The sequence below is a fragment of the Dermatophagoides pteronyssinus genome, unplaced genomic scaffold (genome assembly GCF_027571235.1).
Source record: "Dermatophagoides pteronyssinus isolate colony J.1.1.1.1 unplaced genomic scaffold, Derpt_VIB-CSIC_2022.12 sq0086, whole genome shotgun sequence".
In the NCBI taxonomy this organism is placed as follows: Eukaryota; Metazoa; Arthropoda; class Arachnida; order Sarcoptiformes; family Pyroglyphidae; genus Dermatophagoides; species Dermatophagoides pteronyssinus.
Window position 1 is genome coordinate 1 of NW_027461595.1, and position 25,095 is coordinate 25,095.

At 28.7% G+C, this 25,095-nt stretch overlaps 1 protein-coding gene and 1 long non-coding RNA gene across 2 annotated transcripts; one reads left to right on the top strand and one right to left on the bottom strand.

Moving 5' to 3' along the window:
• Positions 1–828: 828 nt before the first annotated feature.
• Positions 829–1,394, top strand: LOC142646168 (uncharacterized). Its single transcript, XR_012847147.1, has 2 exons — positions 829–979; positions 1,059–1,394. It is a non-coding gene; the product is annotated as an uncharacterized LOC142646168 (long non-coding RNA).
• Positions 1,395–1,915: 521 nt separating this feature from the next.
• Positions 1,916–24,978, bottom strand: LOC142646165 (cell adhesion molecule Dscam1-like). The gene is made up of 6 exons (XM_075824393.1): positions 23,430–24,978; positions 22,413–22,843; positions 22,289–22,355; positions 12,215–12,379; positions 2,303–2,452; positions 1,916–1,923 (listed from the first exon to the last, which is right to left on the bottom strand). Exons 1-6 carry the CDS (start codon positions 23,683–23,685, stop codon positions 1,916–1,918), a joined length of 1,077 nt encoding a protein of 358 aa, XP_075680508.1. The 5' UTR covers positions 23,686–24,978.
• Positions 24,979–25,095: the final 117 nt, after the last annotated feature.

Consider the following 25,095-nt stretch of genomic DNA (forward strand, 5'->3'; position numbering starts at 1 on the left):
AAAATGGTATGACTTTATAAGTTCATAAAGTGGAAGTGTGGACTTATAAGTTCACATTTTTTCTTGTATGAAATTATAAACTCACATTATTTCTCGTATGGAGTTATAAAATCACAACGTTTTTCGTATGAGTTTAAAAATTCGAATTTTGGATTTTATTTGTAATTAAAAACTCATAATGTTTTTCAAATGGACTTATAATCTCACATGGTTTCTCGTATGAAGTTATAAACTCACAACGTTTTTCGTATGGAGTTATAAAATCACAACGTTTTTCGTATGACTTTAAAAATTCTAATTTTGGATTTAATTTTATTTTTTTAAAATTAAAAACTCATAATGTTTTATGAATGGAGTTATAAACTCACATGGTTTTTCGTATGAAGTTATAAACTCATAACGTTTTTCGTATGAGTTTATAAGCTCACAATTCCTTAAAGTGAAGTTAAAAAATCACAATTTTGGATTTTATTTTATTTTTTCAAATTACAAACTCACAACGTTTTTCGTATGAGTTTATAAGTTCACAATTCCTTAAAGTGAAGTTATAAAATCACAATTTTGATTTTATTTTATTTTTTCAAATTACAAACTCACAACGTTTTTCGTATGAGTTTATAAGTTCACAATTCCTTAAAGTGAAGTTATAAAATCACAATTTTGATTTTATTTTATTTTTTCAAATTACAAACTCACAACGTTTTTCGTATGAGTTTATAAGTTCACAATTCCTTAAAGTGAAGTTATAAAATCACAATTTTGATTTTATTTTATTTTTTCAAATTACAAACTCAAAAAAATTGGATTTTTGGACTTGGAAAATTTTTTGAAAAATTTTGAATTCATGTGGAGGCGACGAGCGCCCTCATAATTGAAATTAGCTGTTAGGGTTCTGTTTTGATTATTTAAACTACTGTTCGATTAGTTGTTATTCATTATTTTTGTTAAGTGTGGTTCGTTTACAAAATTTGGTTATCAGGTTTGTTCATTGAATATGATTGTTGTTTATGTCTAACTTGTTCCATGTTTTTTCCTAATCTCATTGGTTTTGTTTTAAGTATTTTTTATCACTACCTACAATAACACCGAATCAAGCTAAGATTGAGAAAGAATGACATTTATGTTGGGGATGTTCGATTGCTATCTGTCTCAACTTCAATGCCGACAAGTGTCGAATGAATGCAAAGATTCTAATTTACTTTATTTGTCCATTTGATCACGAGGTCATAATCTATAAAGATGGATCGAACAATGAAAACCAAGTCGGGTTCTCTTTTCATGTTCCTGAGCCGATTTCTATTGATAAATTTCTATTAGCCTTGTTTAATAATTATAATAATTAATAATATATCTTTAAATGAAAAATAATTAAAAACTTCAATAATTTAATTTAATTTCACTTGCGCATCAAGATTTTTTTAATAAAAAAAAAAACGCTTGCGTATAGGGGTTTTTATTTTTATTTTAAAAACCTCACATTTTTTCTCGTATGAAGTTATAAACTCACAACGTTCTCGTATGAGTTTATAAGCTCACAATTCCTTAAAGTGAAGTTATAAGTTCATAAAGTGGAAGTGTGGACTTATAAGCTCACAATTCCTTAAAGTGAAGTTATAAGCTCACAATTCCTTAAAGTGAGTTTATATGTTCACTTGGTCTAATGTGAACTTATAAGTCCACACTTCCACTTTATGAACTTATAAAGTCATACCATTTTTAACAGTGTGAGCTAAAATGATTTGTGATTTTTTTCTCTCTCCCATTATTATTCATTTAGTTTGAATGAGGAGAGGGAAAAAATTTTAAATTTAAAAATTATTATTATTAGTTTAGCCAGTTTTGAATGGGAAAATAATGAATGAAATGAAAAAAGTTTATGGCCAATGTCCATATTGGTCACATTTAATTATAAAATTCATTCATCTTTTGGGTATCATTATAATAAAAACAAACAACAAGAGGAAAGAAAAAGTTGAATTTTTTTCGAAAAAAATCAAAATTCAGCCATTAAAAAATGATTTTAGTTGTTGTTGTTGTTGTCCAAAATGAAATGGATAGGGTCAAACAAACAAACAACAAAAACTGATTGTAAATGTCCTTTGTGGATAACAACAACAACATTTGTTTGGTGATTATCAATATTCGGGTATTTGGCGACATATGGTATGGCTATTTAAAAAAATTTTGGGTTTGTTTTTGGTCAAAAATTCCAAAAATTTTATTATCAATTTTTTTAATGGTAATTTTTGAGAAAATTTACGGGAAATATTTTTTTTGAAAAAAACATAAAAAAGAGACTTACCAGTAACAATAAGACGACCAGATTCATCACTTGTACGTAATTCATCAGTTAATTGATGTCGTATTTGACAACGATAAAATCCTGAATCTTGAAATGTTACATTTCGTATGAGTAATTCACCAGTCGATAATAATGTATAACGTCCAGAATCTAAAGAAAATCGAAAAAAACGTGAGTTTTTTGGTAATAACAGTAAAAATCATTCCTGTCAATTCATCCGGATAAAACGATTTGTTTTTTTCTTGCTTGTTTTATTCTTCCCGTAAACTTTTCTTTCAGTGTTTCGAAATATATAAGTGTGTGTGTGTAGATCTTATCGACATACCAAGTACATTTTGGGTAGTTAGAAAGAAAATTGTCTCTCTCTCACTCACTTGAAACAACGAAGAAGAAAAAAACTTGAATTGAAAATGATAAAATCCACTTGACTTTACATTGGGTAGTTTGTTTTTAGGTTCCAAATGGAACCAAGTTTCACTGTTTGTGTGTGTGTCTGTGACGACATGACACATTTGAGAATTTGAAAGAAGAGAAATAAAAACGGTAAATGAATGGTTATACTGATGATGATGAGAAAATGGACTTTCGATTTCCACTATATCGACTATATCGACATTTCACTCTCTTGCCTTCCCCCATTCAAGATTCGATATTTATTATTAGTCTATTTCTACCAAGAGACAAACGGTCCGAAACATTGAAGATGTTGTCAATTGGAAATAAGAAAAAAAACGAAGAATATTCATTCATTCATTCAACTGGAATCATACGAAGAAAAAAAAACTACGACGAAGACAATTTTGTGATTCATTTGGGATTTCCATTTCAAAAGTCCACATTTTTTGACAATGATGATGATGATCATCATCATCATCATGAAAATGCAATATAAAATGGAAGATGATGAATAAAATTGGTTTGAAGAAAAAACGTAAAAGTAAACCTCGAAAATGAAGATTATATTCACCAAAAATTGACATTCTTTTCTTGAACAAGGTTTCTTCATTTCGTTTTTCTTAATTGCAAAGTTGAATCTCTCAGTTACTTTATTCTCAGAAAACGTTTACATAAGGAAACAACGAAAAATTCCTAAAAAAGAGACATTTTTTGTCGCTTGTTGTTTGAACAACATGGATTAACAAAAACAGCATATATCTTTGACACATTTTTGACATATAAACATTGCACACACAAAGACAATGATTATGATGATGATGGAGAAAAATTTCTCAGAAAAACAATAAAAGAAAGTAAGAGAATAAGGGGGGAGGTAAGTAAGAGAATCTTTACGGCAATATTGTTTTTATGTAACAACAACAAATGTTTGCTTGAGAAAACATTACTATGGAAAAGAGACATTATTATGTAATGTTTACGTAGGTGTATGTTTGAATGAATGAATGAATGATATATGGATGCTTAAGTGTTATATTTTATTATTATTAACGTTATTATTTATAATAATAATATTTTTATGACATTATTTTTTATTATTATTATTATTCAACTTGGTTAAAAACAATAAAAAAAATATAAAATAACATCACCATCATTCAGGAAATTATTATTATTATGGAATTTATGATTGTTTGTCACTTTTGGTTGGTTGCTTAACACATATGTATGTAACAAAGGACTTAAACATATGAAAGAATAACATATGGAGTAAACCAAAGGTAAATTGATATTTTTTCGTGGCCATTTTCTCTTTCTCTTTTTGGATAATAAAATCCATAAATAAAATGGGAAAAAAATCAGACAGGCCGAAGAAAGAAAGAATAAAAAACGAAAAGGAAAGTGAATCCATCATCATCCAGCCAACCAATAAAATGGATGATGATGATGGTTCAATAATTTCATTAGATCCCTAACTCTATCAGTGTTGGATACCGGATTCACATACCCGGCAAACAAAAAAATGAAAATTTCATCATCATCGTTATTCACCAAAAATAAACAAAGATAGATGATCAGGATGCAAACACACACATATTGCACATGTACATGATCTGTTGTTGTTGTTGTTGTTTATCCCGATCATCATCGTCTGTTATAAGAATGTTAAATATTTTTTCATTTTTGTTTACTGTGGATGGATGGCTGGCTTGAAAAACAAGAAGAATTTTCTTAAGCATCATTTTTGCAAGAAAAAAAAACATTGAAATTTCCATATGTAGACAGAATCACAAACAGATCAGTAAACAACAACAACAAACAACAACGCTACAATGAACACCTTGAATGTAAGGAATTTAAATTGAAAAAAAATTGATAATTTTCTTTTTCGGATCAAATCCATTGAAACAATGTTTCGAGCTTGAAAAAAACAACAACAACAATCAACCGATATTGAAGAACAATTTATCATCAAGAAGAAGATTTTCATGCGCTTGACCTCGATGCAAATCATGGTAATGATGATGATGATCATTCACAGAATCTTTCTTCTTCGTTTTCGTTTTTTCATTCATCCAAAAAGAAGAAAAAAATCGAAATTCTTTGAAAATTCAAATTCAAAGATTCCATGAATGTTTCGAGCGAAACATTTTTATTTTTCAATATTGAATGGAATTTTCTTCCAGAAAAAAAGTCAAAAGTGAAAATAAAAAATTTCAATTTTGACAAAATTGAAATTTTTTTTGCTTGCTTGGCTTTCACTCATTCGACAGAAGAGAAAAATAATTCAAATATTGATTCAATGTTCACAAACACATAGACACATAGTGATCGTATAATTCATTTAAAATTGGAAAATCTCATATTAAAAAAACATGAAAAAAAGGGAAAAAAACTGACTAAATTCAATTAAATATTTGGAAATCTTTGATATGTGTTCGACTGAATGATATCCATATTTTGGGTTGAAAAATTCTTTTCTAGCATCTTAATTCACCTGGCAATAATGGAGAAGAAGAAGGAAAAAGCTGGCTTTACTGCAATGATTTTTTTTTCGTTCAAAATCTTTAAATCATCGATGATAATGATAATGTTGTTGTTTGACGATACTTTTTCATTCATTTAGTCAAACATTTTCTTTTTTTTTGCTACACAGAATTTCTTTATTAGTCTCTCTCTAGGTCTGTTTATCTAATGAATTTCTAAACCAATTTTTTTTCTCTGAAAAGAATATTCTGGCAAGGTGCTGCCATAAGGAAAGAGAAAAGAGATTCGCTCTCTCTCTCTCTGAGTAAATCATTTCATTTTATTCCATTAAACAACAGCGAAAAATGAATGCAAAGAGGAGGATATTGAATTGATAACCCACCAGCAGCATTACATAATTATAATGGGGAAAATGACGAAATTATATAGCCAAAAAAAAAGAAAGGAAAACGATGGTTGGGAAGAAAAAAATCATTCAATTAATTAAGTCATCGCGCGCAAATATAAAGAAAAAAAACATCAATAAAGATCATCATCATCATCATCGAAATGAAATGAATGAAAGAAAAAAAAACCTAATTACATCATCAGCTTTTCATCATCACCATCAATGATGTTGAAGATCATTATCATCATCGATAATCAAAGATCGATACAATTTGGAGATAGGAATAAAAGAGATGGCCACAAAAACCAGAAAAAAAAGAAAATTTTTCAAGCTGACCACATTCTCCTCCATCCAGAAAAAAAATCTATTTTCAATCCAGAAAAACAAAAAACAAACAAACAAAGATTTGTCATCATCAAAGATATTTTAAAAGTCGAAAGAAAACAAAAAATGCCCAATGATCTGTGATAATGTGTTTTAGCGATTTGGCTATCCAAGGATTTTTATTTTTCTATATTGATACCCGAAATCAGGGAAAGATAAAACATTTTCTTTTATTCAATCAAATTCAACATTCACTTGACTATCATCATCATCCTTATAATCATAAAAAATCTCAAGCCAAGAGAGATTCCAAATAATAAAATCAATGGACTGATGATGATTGTTGTCGAATTTCTTCAAAGCCCAAAAGTGGTGATGGACGATTGTTGGATTATCGACGATACAATCGATATTATTATCGTTGATCATGATGATGATGATGATTGTTGCCGATTGATTGAAACGATTAATGAATTCAGGAAGGATTTTTTTCTCTTTTGTGACATTAAAAATGATTCGGAAATCCAAAAAAGTAATAAAATCAATGAACCTTTTTGCAATGAAATTGCATTATTGAGAGTTATACTTTCCTATCTTTTTGTGAAAACAAAACAAAAATGAAATGAAATGAATGGTCAAGAAGAAAACAAAAAATCCAGCCATCAAAACAATCGATGATGATGATGGAAAAATAAGGATTATTTTTGGAGAGAAAGATCGGTATCGATGAATGAATGAAATGAAAAAAAGAATCCAAAATGAATGAATGTCCTGGCCGAATGAAAGTATCAACAACAACAAAGAGAGGAAAAGAAAAATATTGAAGCTTTTTGTCCGAAAGAATCTATGGAGTAATGATGATGATGATGATAAACAAACAATAAGAGAGAGAGAAAGAATGAGAAAAGAGAATCAAGAAAATCAAAATGACTTTTTTCTTTTCCTATTTCCACTCACTATGTATGTGTGTGTGACTAGATTAAAGTGGATTAATATAGTGGACCAACCAAACAACCAAACCAATCTTGGAAGCAAAAGAAAAAAAAATCTATTGAAATATTATCTTTATTTAGGAGAAAAACAGAATCATACCCAAGAAGCAGCCAATGTTTACTATGAGAGAAAATATAAGAATTTCAAAAGCAAAAAGCAAAAGATTCTAATCATTCATCAACAATGTAAAGAAAAGAATTGACAGAATTCTAAGATTGTTATTCTTTTTTTTTCTTTTTTTGTTGTTGGCTGAATCAAAATCAAAAATCAAAACTAAGCCATTCTTTATGTGATTTATTTTATTTCTATTTCCACACACACAATGGTCAAAATATATTCAAACAATGACGATTTGGGTGTATTTGTATTTAGATGTGATGAACGTAATATTTTCTGTCGATGACATTTCATTGATTTGAATCGAGAAAAAAAATTGAAACAATTTTCAAGATCAAATTGTTTCAATTTCAAAACTTTTCATTTCAAAATTATAAATTTCAAACAACAACAAACAAACAAACGAAAAAAAACCAGACTACAAACACTGGACACTTATCTTTTTTAAAAAAATGGATGCCGCATCTCTTTTTATTTCAATTTTATCTGATGTTCGTATGGCAATCACGTTTTCGTACAACGATACTTTCGACATTACATTTGGGATAATAAACATGGATTGTTTTTTTCGGTTGTTTCGGTTTGGTTATTACATGATCAAGACATTATCATTATCATCATTGATGGACCAATCTTCAAAGATGGTTTTTATTGTTGTTGTTGTTGTTGTCGTCGATTACAACAACAACAACAATAATAAAAAATTCAAGCAGATGCTTCAAATCAATCAAAGGATCAAGTATTACTTAACCGAAAAAAAGAATCCAAGGAAAAAGCCCGGAAATTTTTTCGGAAAAAATACTTTTGAAAATTTTTTTTCCGGAAGAAAAATTCCTCATAATCATCATCAATCAAAAGGAAAAAACTTCCCTGGCAAAAAAATTTCTGTAAACTTTCTCTTCTCTCCGCCCCTTTCAGAAAAAAAACGAAGACAAAATTCATCAATAAATTAATGAAAGAAAAAAAAGTTGTCAAAATGATTAATAATTGATTATCATCAACAACCAAACATACCACCAATATCACTATAATAAAATCAATTGAATGATGATGATGATGACAATGTCCTTTACTCATCATCATCATCGACAAACTCTTTTGACATTATCATCATTATCATTGAAAGTGGGCGTCAATCAAAGGGAAAAAATCTGCGTCCATTATTCACTATCATCATTCAGCAAACAACTTTATCAATTTCAATCAAATCAAATAAATGAAATGAATTAGCTTCGTTTTTCTTCTTTCTGGATGATGACGATGATAATGATGATGTTTAGCTTTTGCAGATCTCTCTTGAGGATGTTTTTAGGCAAATAGCAAACCAAACAATTCATTCATAATTGATTGGAAAAAATGAATGAATGATTTTCCGAATTTTGGTTGTATTGGGATAACGATTTGGTGGAAATAGCAACGAAAAAAATCAAAGTAAAATCATCATCATCATTATCAATTAACTATGGAGGAAAAACGCTAGGAAACTTGGAATAAATGATAGAAAAATGGATACAAACAAACAAAAACAAAACGAAAAAATTGAAAATAAATTTTGTATGATGTTGATGATGAATGAATGGTGGGGAATGTTCTATTAATTTTGATTTATTTATTTATTTATGTGTATGATCAGAGAAATATTCCCGGAAAACCATTAAGTTGGGAAATCAAAAAAAAAAACAAAAAAAGTTGTGACCTGACTTGGAAATGAGAGAAAGAAACATTTTTGAAGAAACAAAATCTGACCAAAATGGATTTCCAGACTAATAATGATGATAATCAGCGAATGATGATGATGATGGAAACTTTGTAATCAAAATCGAAAACTAATCAAATGATGAAATTCTGCTTTTTGTTTTTGTTTACAAAGTCGTCGTCGTCGTTTGTTTGTTTGTTTGCACAAATCTAATGGAATTTTTTTTTCCAAAAAATCAAAATCATCAATTGTTTGTCATTTTAAAAAGAAGAAAACAAAAACTTCAAACATTATAATTAATTAATTAACTTTAATCAATATGGATTTGTAAACAAACGAAAAAAAAACAAAACAGACAACCGAACTGAAAACTGAGGAAATTTTCCCGAAAGTAAAGTGTCAACAACCGAGATTATCGGATGGCAAAAATGTTTGTTTGCATTTGAATATTTATCATCAAAAAGTACCATGTGGAACTCTTGGGGAACTATGTTGACAGATTTTTTTTATTTTTTAAAAAAGATAGTGCTATGGTGAATGGTAAAAAAGACAATCAATCTATGTTCCTGTTCTAGTTGTCTATTTTTTTTGTTCATTCAAACATTCATTCATTGTGAAAAAATCTTTAAAAAAATAAAATAATCTTTTTGAAACACAGGAGTATATGCATGGTCGATGTGTCGATCTGTTTTTTGAAACACCATTTTTATTGATGACAAAATGAATGAATGATAATGGCAATGATAATGATAATTGATGATTATTAAATGATGGTTAACCATCATTTAATAATCATCATCATGATCTTTTCTGGATTGGTCTGTTTGTTTGTCTTGAGATCCTTTTTTTGTTTGTCTGGTGTAATCCTTATTATTATCATCAGCATCATACTTGAGATTACGGAGGGGTTAAAAATGAACGTTTTATTAATTATGAAATTATTGAAAACAACACACACACAAAGAAAGACAAAAGAAAAGCAGAAGGAAAAACCCGGGTATTAGTATGAAAATCTTGAAAGAAATTTCTACGGTAAACCGAAACAGAAAAATTTTTCCAAAATTTTCATCCGAGAAAAACAACAAGATAAAAAAGTGTGAGGGGTTGAAGAAAAGAAAAACTTTCCAGGAAACTCGAGAGAAAAAAAATTCACACCAAAGCCATTAATATTATGAAACAGTAAATAAAAAATAATATCTATATTTTATTCTGGATGTGCTACAAAACAAAACAAAAAAAGGGTTTTGATAAAACTCTTTCTACACACACTAAGCACATCATTATTAATAAAGCAAAAAATATTATGAAATTCAAAATGAATAATAATAATGAATAAACCCAAAACAGAAACTAAGCTAATATTATGATATATATTTAGACATTAAGAATTCTTTAGTTATATCTTGCCTTATTCATTCATATGTGATTTTTTGCTTTACAAAAACAAACAGCAAACAAACAAACAAACAATTCTCTTCAAGCCTGAATCCAATCTGAATTTTTTTGCTTCCAAAAGAAAGTATAAAGTACTATGGCTTAATGTCATTTGATTTTCGTTTCATTCATTCTTTTGTAATATTTTCTTTTGCCAAAAAAGAAGAAAATCTTACTTCTTTATTACTATCATCATCACTGATGTCTCGTGCTGTGTGCTGTTGTTGATTTTCTGTTTGCAGCAAAAAAAGTCAAAACAACAACGAAAAAAAAGGATAAAAAAGTGATTCAAACATGGAAAATGGAAGAAAAAAAATTTATTATTTACTCCACTCACTAAGCTTATTTTTATTTTGTTTTGGTCGAAAACAAAACAAAGAAAGAAAAAAATAACGGGAAAAAACTTGACAAACCAAACGAAATATCAAAAAAGAGTGTGAATGGGATTCTCACACCGAGAGAGAGAGAGAGAGAAAGAAAATATCATTATCATTTTCTTCCAAATGTTGTGTTTTTTCCATTATTAATTTAATTTCCTATGGAGAAATTCATTGATTCAAATGATGATGATGACAATCATCATTAATATTAATAATGGATAATGATCGTTATGATTATTTCCGATTTGAATGAGGAGGGGGAAAGGTTCCAATGTCAACATCAACCGGACCAAAACCAAAAATTATAAACGAAAAAAACGATGCTTAGAATATCAAATAGAATCGCTGTGTTTGATCAAATTCATTGATCGTTGATGCAACCAAAAAAAAGAAGCAAATCAAATAGCTTCAGGGTTATCTAATACATACACGGATAAAGCCTGATAACACTGACCTTTTCAAATAGTAAATGTGAGAAAAAACCACCAACAACATTATCAGTATAAAAAAAACGAAGATTGAATTGAATTTTGATTTTCAAAATTTAATGTAAAAATGTTGAATATGATAATGATGATACATTCGTTTTTTTCCATAAAGTGTGATTATATAATGCGAAAAATGGGAATTTTTCCACAAAAATTTCTCTTTATTCTCCTTTATTTTCACTCAATGGCTAAATTGGAATATAATCTCTATTTTCCTGTCCTGTCCTGTTCTTTCTTCATTGTAACATTTTTTCATTTCATTTTTGCTTAGCGAAAAAAAATAAAGATGATGATGGCCATTCTTTGATTTCTTTTAAAAAAATATCTTTCAATTTTCTCTCTTAGTAAACACAGAAAAATTCCATTTTCAAAAGAATCACACAACAAAAACAACAATGTTGATTCACTTAAGAAAGATTTTTTTCGCTATTATGATGCTCACTTTTTAATTTAAAAAAAAAGAAAAATATTTAACGAATAAACGAAACACAAAGATTTTCAAAACCAGCATCTTTTATGAAATTGTCACAACATCAATGTGGAATGTGAAAAAAGGCCAAATCAATTAAGGCTACAAACATGGTCCATTCTTCTTTTTCTTTCTTTCTCAATTTGGTTTTTCATTTCATTTCATTTTGAAACATTAAGACCAAAAAATACACCTTCAATTCACTTTACTTTAAAACATCATCATAATGATCATAGCCAGTAATGATAATGACTTGCAATCAAAGAAAACGTAAAGAGAAAGAAATAGAGAAAAATTCTTTTGAAAATAACATTTTCAAAAAAAAAAGAAAATGTTTACGGAATATTTCTCGCATTCTTCGCAGCAGTGGAACAAAACAAAAAGATTTATTATCCATTCTCAATATTAATAAATGAATGAATGAATCACATACACACACACACACAGAAATGGAAACATTTTTTATTTCATACCAACATCATCATCATCATCATTGTTACATAATGATGATGAATGATGATGATGATCTGAATCAACACACAGTGAAAAGTACAGAGAGAATCAAAAGATATAAATCTTTTTCGAACCCAGCAGCAGCAGAAGTCGAAAATGAAATGCGGGTGAAAAAATTGAATAATTTTCATCATAATCATATCTGACATAACTGACTGACTGTGTATGTGTATATTTCGCACATCTTTCTTAATAAATGAAAAATTGAAATTGAAAAACAAACTTACGTGGATTATGACTTGCCGTTACCAATATTTGATGATCATCACGTAACCAAGCAACAATACGTACATAATCACGAACAATCGATGGTATATGACAACGCATTATGGCTGTATTTTCTTTGATTACAAATTCATCATATACTTGTAGTTTAAATGATTGATGTACCACTTTGGATTTGGAATATCGATGGTTTGATGACATGGAAATGATAACCAAATATGCAAATCATGAAAAACGAAAGGAAAAATTAATTATTAGTTTGGGAAACAAAAAAAATCCGAAAAAATTAATTTAACATTTTGAATTTTGTTGTTTTTTTTCAAAATGATGATGATAATTATAACTTTTGTTGTTGTTTTTTTTGCTTTGGAAATAAATTCCCCAGCTTGAATTGACTTGTTTTTTTCATATAAAGTTTAATTTTTTGAATTTTCAAATCTTTTTTCTTTACTCGTTTCTCAGTTGCAACGAAAAGTTTAAAACTTTTAAAAAGAAAATGAAATTTAAATATTAAATGAGTCGAAATAGAATCATCAGAATATGAAAGAAAGAAATGTTTCGGCTAAACACAAACAAACTATTTTCAAGAAATAAAAAAAATAACGAATAAGATTCACCAGAAAAAAAGGCAGGCCATAATTAAAATCTGTTTCATTCGTTCATCAGAATACAAATTATAATCCGCAAAGAGAGAATATTCTTCAAAAGAATCTTCCTAACCAGTTTTGTATACGGCCATTATCATTATCATAAACATGGCTCCCTCACATACACACACAGATGATGTGATGACAGTATTTTTTTTCTGGCCACTTGCCTGTCGGTTATCATTATCATCATCACCATCATTGTCTATATTACCGTAAGCTAATTTTATTTTTGTCATTTTTTGCTTCGTCAAACCAGTGGATTTTGTTTTTTCGTTTCGAACCGGATAAAGTTAATAATAATAATTTTTCATTACAAACTCTATATACTCCTATTCTCTATCCCGTCGGTTATTATTTACCCGACATTTTTTTTCTGGATACCCGATTCATGGGAATCGATTTTTGTTTTCATCGTTCAAGTATCATTCATTTATTCCCGAAAAAAATGAAGTGGATTTCCTGATAATGATTATTATTATTATCTAACTACTGACTGTCAATCAAAGAAAAAAATCCAATTTTTCTTTTGCTTTAGGGGCAAATTTTCTCACAACAAATCAATATCATCATATATCATGGAAAAAATGAATCAAATCAAGTTTGGATCAAATGTAAATGACCAAAAAAAAACTACACTACCACCACTCGGACTCTAAAAGTCCAGAAAAAACACAATTATAATATACGCTTAATTAACTTCAATTAGTACGTGCTTCTCCCACAACACACAAACACACATAACCAGAGAAAGAAAAAAAAACATTAAACATCATTGAAAATGGCAAGATCATCAACCAAAACAACCCAAAACAACTACAAACAACAACAAAATCAAAGTAAATGATCCAATCGAGAGAGAGAGAGAAAAAGAGAAACAAATGTTTAATCGAGATCCATATCATTGAATGAAAACAAAAACAAAAATGGGAAAAACAAAACGACAAAGCCAGAAACAAGATCCGAAAAACAAGAGAAAAAATTAGATCAAATTGTTCGACTCATTTAGGGGGGATGGAAGAAATTCTTATTGTTTTTATTATTGGACTCCAATAAAACATTCGTAGATACATTGTGTTTTCGAAAAGGAAAGCAAACTTCAGAACAACAACAACAAACCAAACCGAACCGAACAACAAAAATAATTGTTGTTGTTGGACATCATCATCCATTCGCCAAATAACATTAACTCGTTCGCTACCAGCGCTTGAGAAACAAATCTTTAACCACAGCCCATGGAATTTTTTCTAATAGAACTTTGAATGGCAATGATTTTAAAACCAACGCATATTTTTAAAAGTAATTATATAAGAAATTTGAAAAAATCTAATTGATAAATAAATGTAAAATCTTAAACGACGAGTATTTGCATTTATGTAAAAACAACAACGACGCAAATTTGATCAAATGTGAATACAAAAACCAAGCATATTCGATCAAATGTAAAAACAAAAACGACGCATATTTGATCAAATGTGAATACAAAAACCAAGCATATTCGATCAAATGTAAAAACTAAAACGACGCAAATTCGATCAAATGTGAATGCTAAAACCAAGCATATTTGCTTAAATGTAAATACAAAAACGACGCATATTTGCGTCGTCGGGCTCAAAATAAAGAACTAAAACGACGCACATATGCGTCGCTGGTAGCGAACCTGTTAACATGAATTTCTTCATTTGTTTTGTTTGTCGATAGTTCAAGTGATCAAACTATGAAAAAACTGAATTGCCTGTCTTGGTATTATCACCATTATCATTATCATTAATATTATTATTCGAAGCAGCAGCAGCAGCTATTTGAATTTTTGATGCAAAAACAAAAATTATTATGAAAATTATTCAAGTATGTAGCAGGTGTGAACAATTGGCATCATCATCATAATCAAAATTATTATTATTATTATGATCATAATCTGCTGAATTCTTGAAAGAAAAAAAAATAGAAATTCGAGTAGTAATTTGATAATTAACCATTATTATTATTATGATTCACCAATTTCATACATTGAATTGGTATCGAGATGAAAAAATCTATAAAAATTATGAATAGAAAGCAAAGAAATATGTTATAGGCAATGTTTGTTCGCTTAAATTTAGCTTTGAAGAAAAGGCGTGCTCATAATTCACTTATCAAGAAGTGATGGTCATAGTCATGATCATCATCAACCTAACCTCACTGAACTATGAATCACAGTCATAGTCATGGTCATCAACCTAACCTCACTGAACTATGAATCACAGTCATAGTCATGGTCATCAACCTAACCTCACTGAACTATGAATCACAGTCATTGTCATGACCATCATCAACCTAACCTCACTCAACTATGAATCACAGTCATAGTCATGGTCATCAACCTAACCTCACTCAACTATGAATCACAGTCATAGTCATGATCATCATCAACCTAACCTCACTCAACTATGAATCACAGTCATGACCATCATCAACCTAACCTCACTGAACTATGAATCATGATTTTGAATGAAGCGTGATTTGCGCACTATTCACTTCATAAATTCATATACACACAGCAAACACGGCAAACACTTGAATATAGTCAGATCTATAAAAATTTATTTTTCCACAATCTCTTCAAATAAGATGCTAAACAATATCACTCTCTCTTGGATTCTTTCTTTTGTTGATTCTTCTATCTTTACAGATTTTCTTTTCTTCGAAAAATTATTACCACAACAAACATTATGGAATGTTTCTTCATCATATTATACATTAATAACTATGATGGCTAAGATCCTCACCAACAAAAAATGTCTAAAAAATGGGAAACAATATTGAAAGAAAGAATTCATTCAGGCAAATTATTATTACTTGCCAGATTTTTCTTCTTATTATTTGTTTTGTTTGTAATTCAATGATGGATGGACATTACACACACATACATTACGAAATAACAATAAATAAATGAATGAATGAATGAAACATCCAAGTATCATCATCATCATCATCTGGACAGAAACAGAATGGAATGAATATTGAAATAAAGTAATAATAACCATCATCATCATCATCATCAAGTGAGATTATCTTTCATTTTTATTTATTTGGTTTGGTTTGGTTTGGTATAACCCAGTTGGTTTCAAGTGGATCAACAACAAAACTTAGATAAGAAAAATTTATAGAGAGAATATTACCCCATTATTTATGATGATGATGATGGGATGCAATGAAAAGTTTATTTGTTTTCTTTTTATTCTTTCTTTCTTTTAGCTAAATGAAAATCAAAAAGAAGAAGAAGAGAAAAAAACATTAACACCTTATGTGGTTGAATGAAAACGGACGTACGGAAACTTTCAACCGAATGAATCGAAATTGAATTGAATAGAATGGATATTGCATATAATGATTTGGGATGGTCACAGGAAATCTTTACAGGAAAAGGCCGGTATTTATTCAATTTCCATTCAATCATTCTGTTTTTTTGCCAGAAAAGATTTCCTATATATTCTTTAATGTAATGACGAGGGTGTTTTGTGTTCAAAGAGTTAATATTACAAAAAGATACGAACGATATGAACGAAAATGTCAATCAAGAAGAAAAACTTTAACTAAAAACACTAACGATGATGATGATTAGAATAATAATTGTCATCAACAACAACAACAACGAAAAGACGACATCCTTAAAACATTTCATAATTAACATTAATTTTCTAGTTTAAGAAACAGAAACAGAAACACAGAACTTCAAAAAATCGATCGAATTCATTTAATGTTTTTTTTTCGCCTATTCTTGTCTTCTATATTCTTTATTCTCAAATCTTTTATGTATGAATGTGATGCATGTTTAGTGTGTGTGTGTAGAAATTCGATCCAGAAAAAATTGTGACAAGAAAAAAACCTCAAACAAAAAACACCATGACCATCATCATCATCATTATCATTGTGTATTTTGAATGGAAAAAAAACCCACAAAAAAAGGAATATAATGAGCTGAAATAGTCGCGAACCAAAAATAATGTTAAATGATAATGACAGAAGAACTGAACTGAGTTTCATTCAAGATGCTCGAGGCTAAATATAATATATTTTTGCATCATCATTATTATTATTATTTTTCCTAAATGTGTGAAAATAATGGTAAAACAAATGATGATGATGATGATTTTCTGGTCAAAGAACCTTTCTATATATATTAAAAAGAAGAAGAAAAGCAATATTGATTGTTTAGGCATTTAACACTGCATTCTGGGATTCTCCAGATTTTAGGACATTATTTTGATTTGTCAAACAAAAACACTGCTATTAAACATTATTAAATAGAATTTTGAATGACACACGACTATATTGACATATCAGATATATATTTGAAGTGAAGTTTTTCGATTCTTTCATTTTGGATTTCTATTTGGAAAATTTCAACCTGAAAAAAAGAGTTGCTTTTCAAGAAGCAAGAAAAATTGCCTAGAAAAGCAAAAAAAAAAAGAAGAGAAAATCCATGCTAAATGCAATATAGAAAAAGATAATTGGAATTTTTTTTTGGATGATGTTTACATTTCCACCAACACATCACTATCAACATCAGTCACTTATTAACATCACCCAAATCAACATCAACACCAGTCAACCAAACCCCTTTCATTTCAACTTATCGATCCAACCCCGAAAAGAAAAAATAATTGATTGTTAATTAATTTCTTTGCATTTCTCTTCAGGAAAAAAAAATCATTCAACCCAATCTCAATCAAAAGAAAAAAAAAGATTTTCAAAATGAAAAAATCTTTCAAACTGGGAAAAAAACAGCAACAACAACAACCAAACGAGAAATTGTAATATTTACATTTGTCAATCTCCAATCATTGAGATAAATCGATAAAGAATTCTTTCGTGATGATGATAATGCCTGAAGCTAAAAACAAAAATGATAAACTGAAACGATGATGGCAACCCAGAAAATAATAATAGATTTTGATCTGATTCGAGAAAATCAACAAACAAAAAATGTGTGTGCAAATAAAACGATAAGCCGATTTATTTTTATTTGTTTTTTCATCACACTAATCTGATTTGAATATTGAGCAGCAGCAGCGAATAAAAAAATCAAAACAAAAAAACAAGATTCATTCATCAAACTCCAAATAGAGAGAGAAAGGTGTTTGCAGTAAAAAACAAAAGAAAAAGTGATCAATAATTATCCAAGAGTTTCAACCGAAAAAAAAAATTATTTTCTGGGCATCGTTCCAGAAACAACGTTGATTATTTTTTTCTTTGAAAAAAATTATCAATTCTGGAAAACTGGAACGGAGTGTTTCGATTTTATTTTTCTTCATTATTTTTTTTCCGTTGAACCACCACTACGACGAATGGATAATGATTGAAAAACTGAAAAAAACTAAAAAAAACATCCATTAACTCGATGAGTTAGTTAAGTGTGAAATGATGAAACACTGGAAAAAAACGAGCGAAAAAAATTTATTGACTTAAAACAATGTGATGAACACACAGAGAATCGAGAGATTCCATGTAATTTTTTTCCATACACAACCCTTTCATTACTTTTATTTTTGTTGTTGTTGTTTGTTGCCGAAATATCGTCATTATTTTAGATTTAAAATGAGTTCTTTTTTTGGGCAACATTCCAACTGGAAAAGAATAATAAAATTCATCAGTTTTTTCCACCAAAACACCAACACACAATCAATGTTTAATTATCCAGTATTGTTTTTTTCGGGAGAAATTTTCCGGGAAAAAACTTGACAATGATTAAAAGGTGGTCAGTGTAAAAAAACAATGTTAAAAAGCATTAATTAATTGCATTCTTTTTCTCCCCATTGAATTATCATCAACATCATCATCAAATATCCATTGTCGAATCGTAAAACAAAAACAAACGAAAAATCAATTTCAAATGGCCATGACAGATTGCAATTGAATACTGATTCAACTGAACTTTGAACAACAAATAACAACCAAATCTTACATTTCATCTAATTTATTATCATCTATCTATATCAAGTCAAGTGTAGAAAAAACAAAAAAAAATCTTACTTATTATTATCAAATAACTAATTATATCGAAATCACAGATACAGAGTTATTTAAAGATGCTAACAAAGATAGAGAAAAAAATGACCCAGGCTTTCCATACACAGAGAAAAACACTGGAAAATTTTTCCAACATCATCATCATTTGAAACAAAGGGAACAACAATTATCTTGTCCCATTAAGAATGACCAATGGTCGTTTTTTCTTGGCTGGAAATTCTATCCGGAAAAAAATATTAGAAAAAAATGAAAAAAATACCCTGATTCGAAACATATCAAACCACACTAAATAGCTAAAACTATTAGGTTTTTCATTCGATTCGAAGAAACAAAAAATGAAATATAATTTCATAGGAAAACAAAAGAATGATGATGATAATAAATAATAGCATTTCACTATACTCACAATATGTAATCACACACATATGGATTTTTTTTATATTTCGAAGAAACGTGGATCCAATATAAAATTTTTTTTTGGAGTGCCACCACTGATATTACCATTACCATTAATATTATTATTATCATTATGAATGATAATGGTAGATTAGTAATTATCAAAATATATATTTGGAATCCGCATTCAAAGTTAAGCTTCCGATAGAATTTTTTTTGGCAATTCGGGTAATTTGAGCAATGGCGAGAGAAAAGCTGCTTAAGAATCGCTTTCGAGCCGCCATCACCATTATTATCATTATTTGGGAATTTACTCTTGGAATCGGGGGAAAAAAGGATACACACTTTTTTTCCCGTTGATTGGTCATTCATTCATTGTTCGGATTCACTTTTTCACGAATAACAAAACAAAAAAAGAAAAAGATAATCGGATGAATCCAAAAAAATCTTATCAATGTGATTGCAATGTGTGTATTTGTTGATTACAGTGTTTAAATCAATATCAAACTTATGTGTTGTAATAATCTCCTAATGAATGCCTTATATACACTATGTATTTACTCAGTTATGTCATTGGATTCTTTCTAATTAATTAAATAACCACACACAACAAAAAAAAATTACAGAGAAACTTTACGAAAAGAAAACAAAAAAAAAAATCTATGGATTTTTGTATTGATTGTAAAAATTATTATTTTTATTAATCTAATTATATTACACAATTTGATCAATGGACAATAATTATTAAAGTCCAAAACTAATAAATATATAAATTAATCATGATTATTGCGGATAAAAACTATTTCTGCGCACATAAAAACACATTTGGATGGTTTGAATTAAAGCAGTGAAGCCTGTATTCATATTTTTGTTTCTCCGCTTAAACATTGAATTTTTATAAAGTTTTTTTTCACAAAAAAATAAAACTTTTTATTTTTGAAACCATCAAAATATATGGAGAAAAAACACAATGGGAAATGAAGAAATAAAAAAGATAGAGAAAGAAACATTCATTATCCATTCAAATGATGATGATGATGATTATGACAATTTTCACTATATTCCATTCATTTATTCACTCATTTCATTTCATAGAAAGAGTTGATTTCTATAGTAGAAAAAAATTGTTGTTGTTGTTGTTTTCAAACAATAATAACAACGACGACAACAAAACTAGATCATCATCATCATGATTGTTGAATAAAAATGTTATAATGAACAACAACAACAACAACTGCAACATCGACCGGACCGCATTTCTCTTTATTTATTGTTTCATTTCATTTTTGCCATTCAAAAACAACAACAACCCAAATCTATATAAAGATAGCGAAATGAATTTATTCAAAAAAAAGTTTCATTCATTCCTTTCATTTAGTAAAAAAAATCTAAACATCTTAATTAATCAATCAATCAATCGATTTAATAATAATGAATTAATTAATCGAATGTAACGATGATGATAATAATCATCATTAAGATGATGATGATGATGATAATGATGTTAAAGAAATTTTCAAACAAGAAGGTCTTACTAACTAACAACCACAATAACAACAAAGACAAACTTCGGTGTAAAACTTCTTTGAAACGAAGAATAAAAAGTTTTTTTTTCTCTTGCGAACAAAAAAAAAGAGAAGAAACGGAGAAGAAGATAAATGATGTTCACATACATAGATGACATCAATTTCGTTTCGCTAACAAAAAAAAAGAAACATTCTTTTTTTACTATTCACATTCGACGATATACACTTTTAGTTGGTGATGATGTTGATGTTGATGATGATGATGATCACTCATCAATTTCTTTCATTTTTTTTGGGCAAGAAAGAAAAAATGATTCACACAGAGAGTGAGAGAATCAGAATCACAGAATAATAATAATAATAAAGAAAAAAAAAGAAAATTGAAACCAAGAATCTTTTTTTTCATTTCATTTCTCTATATTCATGTTCGCCAATGTCGTTGTTGTTGTTTTTCTCAATCACAATACAGTTCTACATTTCAATACAATGGAAAACAAGAATGAAATTTCAACTTTCAGTTTTTTTCAGTTTAGTTTTTTTGGTTGGAAATGAAAATGATTTTGGGCCAATAAAATGAGATATACCCAGTCAGTCATTCATTCATTTATACAATGACAATATCAATGTTAATGTTGATGATTATCATCATCATCAACAACATTTTGAGTATCTGTTTTTATTTTTTCATTTCATTTTCACAGTTTTTTTATATTTTTACAATTGAAATAAATGTTCATTATTCATGGTTTGTATGGATTTTTTTTCATTTATATCATTCATTCATTCATCCAAATGCAATACAATACATTAATACTCTCACTGCCTATTCATTTCTTCATTGATAATGACATAAGAATTTATTGTCATCATCATCATCGTTCGGCGTTATTTTGAATGCGACAGGAAAAAATGAAATTAAATTCTATTAGCTTCTATTTTGAATGTGAGAGCCAAATGTATAGTAATGGCTAGTTTGACTATATATAGATCCATCATCAATTCACTTAATTTTATGGAAATTTTCATTTTGAAACCCAGTTATTTGGACATATGGTCCACTATAATGCATTTTTATCTATGATGATGATAATGACGATTAAAAATTATTAGTATTTCTCTATGGGAATCCTGTTTTGCCAGATATAAATAAAAATAAAAACTCTAATGGATAATGTTGTTTTTCTTCATTCATTTTTTCAGGTTCCCAAAGGGCAATCTATCCTATCTATGTATTGCACTTATAGATTTGGACAGAAAATGTATCCAGGAAAAAAATGCTTAAATCATCAATGGAGAAATCAAAATAGCCATGGACATACACTCTAGAGACAATATTTTCTCGATATAAACATAGGTTCCTGGAATAGGTTCTTTTTTAAAAAAAGAGTGTCATCAACTTCAAATATAATTCACTTCGGAACATTTCGACATTTGACATTCATTCACTATATATAAACTTCATTGATTTATTGAAGCAGAAAAAACTTAAACTTACCCGCTCTTAGTTGACAATCACGGCTTCTAATCGTTGAAAATGTATTACTTGCCATACATCGATATGTCTGCAAAAAAAATATATATTTGAGAAAAATTCCGGAAAAGATTCTTTAAAAACAAACCGTTGAATGAACATCTTGTCGATATTGATCTAAATCAAATGGTGGAAATACTAATTGACCATTCGGTCGTATATAACGTATACCGGTAATTTCTTGGACAATAGTTTGACTATCAGCATTAATCCACCATATTTTTACTGATGATATTGATGATGTTGCTGAACATGATATAACTGTACCGGTGGAATTTGCAAATGATATTCGTGATGGTGGTTCATCAATAAATATCGGTGATAATAATTGCTGTTGTGATGATAATTTTTCCACACCCAAACCACCACCACCACCACTACTACTAGTATCGATTATTGAAGCCATCACTATTGATGATTGTTGTAATGATAATGATAATAATAATATCATGACATATAATAGTTGTCGTAATCGAATAGATAACATCATCATCATCCAACAAAGTTTTCCACTAGAATCTGTCGTGGTGCCGGAAAATAAATTTATGGAAAACAAACATAGAAAGAATGAAACAAAAATCAAAATAAATGATCCAATTTAACACTCTCTCTCTCTCAATGTGACTGGGACTGTCAATAAAATGGAGAGAAAAAGGAAAATTTATTTCTATTCAAGAAAAACGAACGAAATTAGTCAAGCCTTTTAACTAATTGACTTTGAATTTTTTTTCGCTTTTTGAAAGTTAAGTTAAAGAAGGAAGTCTCTATGGATGGAACTAAGCAAACTAAAAACTATATATACAATCTTAATATTATTATTTTTCAGTAACTGGCAGCCAGACGATTAATCTATGGGAACCCGAAATAAAAAGAAAAGGGTTCCAGGCACGTTCCAGAAAAATATTCAAAAAAAGAAAACATTGGGAAATAAATAAATAAAGAACGGAAAAAACAATTTTAAATCAAATTTAAAATGTCTCTCTCGTTTTTGTCTCATAACAATCATCAAACCCGAAAAAACATTTTACGAATGAAACACAATAATGTTTTTTTGTCGGGTTTAAATTCTTGTTTCGGAAAAAAATTTTTGCAACATAAAACTTACATGTAACGACAGTATGATGATGGTTTTTATCATCATCATCATCATTAACATTAACATCTTGATGATGAAAAACAAGTGATGGAAAACATTTCATCATCATCATCGTTGTTGTTGTTGTCATCATCGTTTCTTCCTCTTTTTGAAAATTATTTACTGATTTTATTATCGGTTTGATTGAAATTTTATTCAAAATTTGACATTGTTCAATAATAATGTTATCATCATGATGACAATTCCAATGTTTTAGAATAAACATGATACATTACCATTGAGAAGGGATGAGAATTTTTTGTTGAAAACCGCAGAATTTTTTCTCAAAAAACAAACACAAACACAAGCAGTAGACCAAAATATTTGGAGAAAAAAAAACAAACAAACAAATCTTTAACCCGAAACAAACCCAAAAATCCCGGTAGTAAGAATATTTTGTTGTTTGGTTGATTGGTTCTATTCGAAATCAAATTCAAATCCTGATTTTTTTTCGACTTTTCAACCATTATCCTGATAATCATTGGGCGTCGGCTATTTTTACTGTTGTTGGATGAAAAAGAAAAATTACAACATTCGACGATCCACTCGATAATAATAATGATGATTATGATGATGATTAGGATAATTTATCGCATTAAGATTATGTAATGTATATGTGTGGTAATATGATGATAATATCTATTTGCAAAAACTCAATTTTGTTGAATTTCACAAATGATGATGATGATGATTGGCATGATATATCATCATTATCAACCAACAACAACAACAAAGATGATCAAATTCTTCAATCACCATTATTTTTTGAAGATGATGATGATTATCCTAATAATCATCATCAAAACAAAACAAAAACAAAGGTCATCACCATTATCATTATTTCAATCGAACGCCAAAAAAAAATTCGAATATTTCGCATTCGAATGTTTTGAATTCGAACACCAAAAAAGCCGGATGTCGATTTCACATATGACGTGTCATAATTTTTTGTCAAAACAAAGTTTCCATCAATAATGGATCATACCACTAATAAAGCTAATTTTCAACGAAAAAAATTTGAAGAAAAGAAAAATTCAGTTGATCTTAGCTGCTGTTGTTGTTGTCGAAATCAGTCATCATCAGTCAAACACTTTTGATCATCATCATCGATTTTCATCATCATCATTATTGTGGAAATTCTTGATTACAATCAGAGAAGAGAAAAGTAGAAAGATTTTTCGATTCTCACAATATCCCCTCTCTCTCTCTTCAGAATCGGTTGTAACAATGTTTTTCTCTTGACGACGATGAACAACAAGAGAAACAAAATCAAATCAGTTCATTGATCATCATTGATCATTGATCATGATCAATAAAACTAAAAGATGATGGAAAATGATTGATCACCATTTATCGAATGATACACAATAAGAACTTGATTGAACTTTTCATCATCATCAAACATTATTAAAAACCAAGAAAATAATTTCGAAACCAAATGAAACGAAAAAAAGTTGAAACATATTCCGAAGATCAGGAGAAAAAAACAAGAACAAAATCCATGACTTGATACACAACACACCAAACAACAAACAAAGACTGAATGAATGAATCCTGCCCGCCAAAATTCCATCAATATTCGATTCTATATCGACTTATATAACATAACCATAGTGGAAATGGCGTCTGCGCTGGC

What these genes read in the sequence shown, in the direction of transcription:
- LOC142646165 (XM_075824393.1), bottom strand. Translation starts at nt 23,685, where the DNA reads ATGTTTATTCTAAAACATTGGAATTGTCATCATGATGATAACATTATT. An exon ending in TGATTGTCAACTAAGAGCGG is followed by an intron (nt 12,380 to 22,288) that starts GTAAGTTTAAGT and finishes CCAAATCCAAAG; the next exon opens with TGGTACATCAATCATTTAAA. An exon ending in AACGGCAAGTCATAATCCAC is followed by an intron (nt 2,453 to 12,214) that starts GTAAGTTTGTTT and finishes GATTTTCTTTAG; the next exon opens with ATTCTGGACGTTATACATTA.